General features: G+C 65.1%; 1 protein-coding gene across 1 annotated transcript in view; it reads right to left on the bottom strand.

Moving 5' to 3' along the window:
* Positions 1-2359, bottom strand: part of INPP5J (inositol polyphosphate-5-phosphatase J) — a 21690-nt gene extending 19331 nt beyond the window's left edge. Inside the window, exon 1 of the mRNA XM_026661239.1 lies at positions 1536-2359. Coding sequence (XP_026517024.1) covers positions 1536-2359 — 824 coding nt within the window. The remainder of the gene's footprint in view (positions 1-1535) is intronic.
* Positions 2360-3054: the final 695 nt, after the last annotated feature.

Genomic DNA, 3054 nt, shown 5'->3' with positions numbered 1-3054 from the left:
GCACCGCTGGGCTCTGCCAGCGCACGGAGCGGCTGCTAAGAACACCGAGTGCTACGCACCGAGTGCACTCAGCACCCTGCTAGTGCCAGCCCAGGGGCGCAAGGTCCACACCAGGGCACAGCAGGCCCAGTGCTCAGCCCTGCCTCGACGCCACACCTCAGCGGGACTGTCACACACCCGGCTAGGTGGCAGGAAGGCCTTTACCCGCAGCTGTGTCTTTTGACCACTAGAGGCCACTGTGGAGCTTCTGCCCCTCGCCCTGCAGGCTCAGGGCCGGGCTAGAGCACCACCAGGCTGGCCCCAGGCTCCCTGCAGCCCCCCATCCCCAGGAGCCTGCTAATTCCCAGTTGTATCAGCTGCCAGTGACCCACCCCAACAAGCTGCCTGAGGTCGTGCAGCCCCGTGACTGCTCCTTCTGCCCCACTGCTCAGGGAGGGACTTGGTGGTTCTAGTGACATGCAAATTACTTGCAAAATGTAACTTAACTCGCTAGCTCATTTGCACAAGATGACCGAGGTGGGGTAGGGCAGTGGCTGCATCTGAGCCCCCGGGGACGGGCTGTAGCCATGACACACACAAGGCTGCAGCTGACCCCAGCCAGGAAGCTGGTGCAGAAACAGGGTCTCTCGTGGGTCTCTCCCCGATCCAGGAGCTTGTTGGATTTTGGGTGGCGTTCAAGGGGGTTGAGTTTGGCTCTAAGCCTTCAACTGCCTGAGAGCTGCCTACCAGAGAGTCAGTCCCCTCGAATTCCTAGGAGAGAGAGGGGTGTGGGGGGGGAACAGGGGGGAGACACTGGAGCCCACATCCCTCCCCACAGTCTGCCTGAGTTTGCTGCCCTGGCTTTGAGGCATGTTGCAGACCTGGGGGAGGAAGAGAGGAGCAGGCAATGCCTTGGCATCTGGGGGAAGCCGGGCCGTTCCCTCTGGAGCAGCTGCTGGCTCTCTTTGGGAAGGGCTGGGATGTGTAGAGGGGCCCGGAGCCCAGCGCAGGTGTGTGCTCTCCTGGCGCAGAGCTGCTATCAGTCACGCAATGGCACTGAATGCCAGCCCACCAGCCCCACCGGACAGTTGACATTGCTGAAGAAGGTGGGTTCTGGCTGCACGGTGGGTGTATGGGGCAGGCAGGCTCCCAAGCTAGGGAGCTGGATGGACAGACAGGTACATGACTGTCCCTGGTGCCCTTTGAGCCCCGCACCGGGACCACATCCCCAGCTGCTGCCAGGTCAAGGAGCAGTCGGCAGGCAGGTGGCACATGCCCCACCTGCCCCAGCCCCCTAGAGAGGACTCTGCCCATCCAGACTGGGCTGGTGGCCCCGACTCTGCTGAGCATGCTGCGGGCCACCTGCAGAGAGCACCGGAGGGAGGCATTTCTCTGCTCCTCGATGCTGGCACTCAGCCAGAGCCTCTCCCAGTTCCTCCTCCTCCCCCCCCCACCCCGCTGCGGAAGGGCTCCAAGCACGCTCAGACCCTGAAATAGGCTCCCCAGCCCCCCAGGGAGCAGACTGCCCCTCCCCCAGCGCTGCAGCCCACGCTCACCGGAATGCGCCATTCTCCTTGGCCTTGCCCAGCCAGCTCAGGGAAGTCTCGGAGGGGTCCATGCAGCCAGGCAGGGCCAGGGAAGGGCTGCTCCTCCCGTACGAAGGGAACTCCTCGGACTCGGCCTTGGCCAGGGTCATGGACTTGGAGGGGCCGATCCTTCCCCCGGAGAGGAACTCACTGGAGATGGCTTTGGGGAGGCTCACGGGTCTGGGGGACGAGCCACTTCTCCCCCCGGAGATGTAGTCACTGGACTCTGCCTTGGGGAGTGGCTCTTTCCGCTCCACAGGGAGCATCTTCCCGGAGGGCCCTTGATCCAGGGGGCAGAGTTCGGGGAGCGCGGATCGGCTGGGCGACTGGCTGGGGTGGGAGGAGGGGCTGCCGGCGCCCGGGGACAGCGGGCGGAACTCCACCGGGGACAGCAGGGTGAAGAGCTGGACTCCACCTGAGCCGTCGGGCTGGGCTCTGCTGCTCTCCAGCGCCTGGGGCTGGCTGTGCCTGCCCGGGGACCTCTCCTCGGGCCCCACGTGCTGGGAGCCCTCGGGCTGCGAGCGAGGGGAGACGGGATGGAAAGGGTCAAAGAGGGTGTCGGGCCTGGAGCCCCTGTGCCCCAGGGGGAGGGTCCCCCCAGTGTACGCTGCTGAGATGGGCCCACTGGAGCCCTCTGGCTGGAACCGAACTGAGCCCTCTGCACCGAACGGGGCCACAAGAGGAGCAAATGGTCCCGGGGAGGTAGCGGTAATGGAGCCCCGTGGCGATAGAGACGGGGCCCCCATGGCTGAGGCCGGTCCCTGGTCCTTGTTCCCACGGTGAGCTGGCTCCATCTGAAAGAGAGAGAACAGACAGGGAGTGCGTGAGCCCCTGGGACGCTGTCCCTGCACCCTGAGACACACTCATTCTAGGGATGTCCCACTTCCAGGGGCACCCGAGACGCGCTCCTTCCAGAGACGCCCCCTCTCAGAGATGCCCCCCTTCCCGGGACACCCTGAGACACCCCCTTCCAGGGATGCCCCCTCCCAGAGACACCCCCCTTCCAGCGGGACTTGGCCTAGCAGTTCCGGGCACCCAGCCCAAGGGGGCCAAGCTCTCAGCTCTTAGGGACAATCAGGCCCCCTGGGAACAGCTTGGCCTCGGTGTCCGATGTGAGGCCGCTTCGTGTGAAAAGCATCAACCTTGGGAACCCAGTTCCTGTCTGGCTTTCTGCGCTGTGGGGCTGACGGGATGTCCCACCTGCCGGCAGGGGGCTGGGCAGCGAGTCGCTGGCACCTGGGGAGCGAGGCACCGTTCTCCCTCCATGGAGCCCTGCACTCACATGGCCCCTCCATGCCCTTCATTTCCCCTCTCCAGCCCGGCTCAGACTTGCTGACACTTGCACTGTTCCTGTAACCCTTCCCATACCGGGGACCCCGCTTTGGGGCTGCTGGCCCATCGGGCACGGGACCCCACGGCCGCTTGGCTCCCTCCAAAGGCAGGGGCTGCTTTTCACCCCAGGAACGTCTGCCGTTGCTGGCAGGAAGGG

This window comes from Terrapene carolina, unplaced genomic scaffold, assembly GCF_002925995.2.
Source record: "Terrapene carolina triunguis isolate 2854851 unplaced genomic scaffold, T_m_triunguis-2.0 Scaffold951, whole genome shotgun sequence".
NCBI classification, from domain to species: domain Eukaryota; kingdom Metazoa; phylum Chordata; order Testudines; family Emydidae; genus Terrapene; species Terrapene triunguis.
Note: the sequence above shows the minus strand (reverse complement) of the source record. Positions and strands in the feature narration are given on the sequence as shown.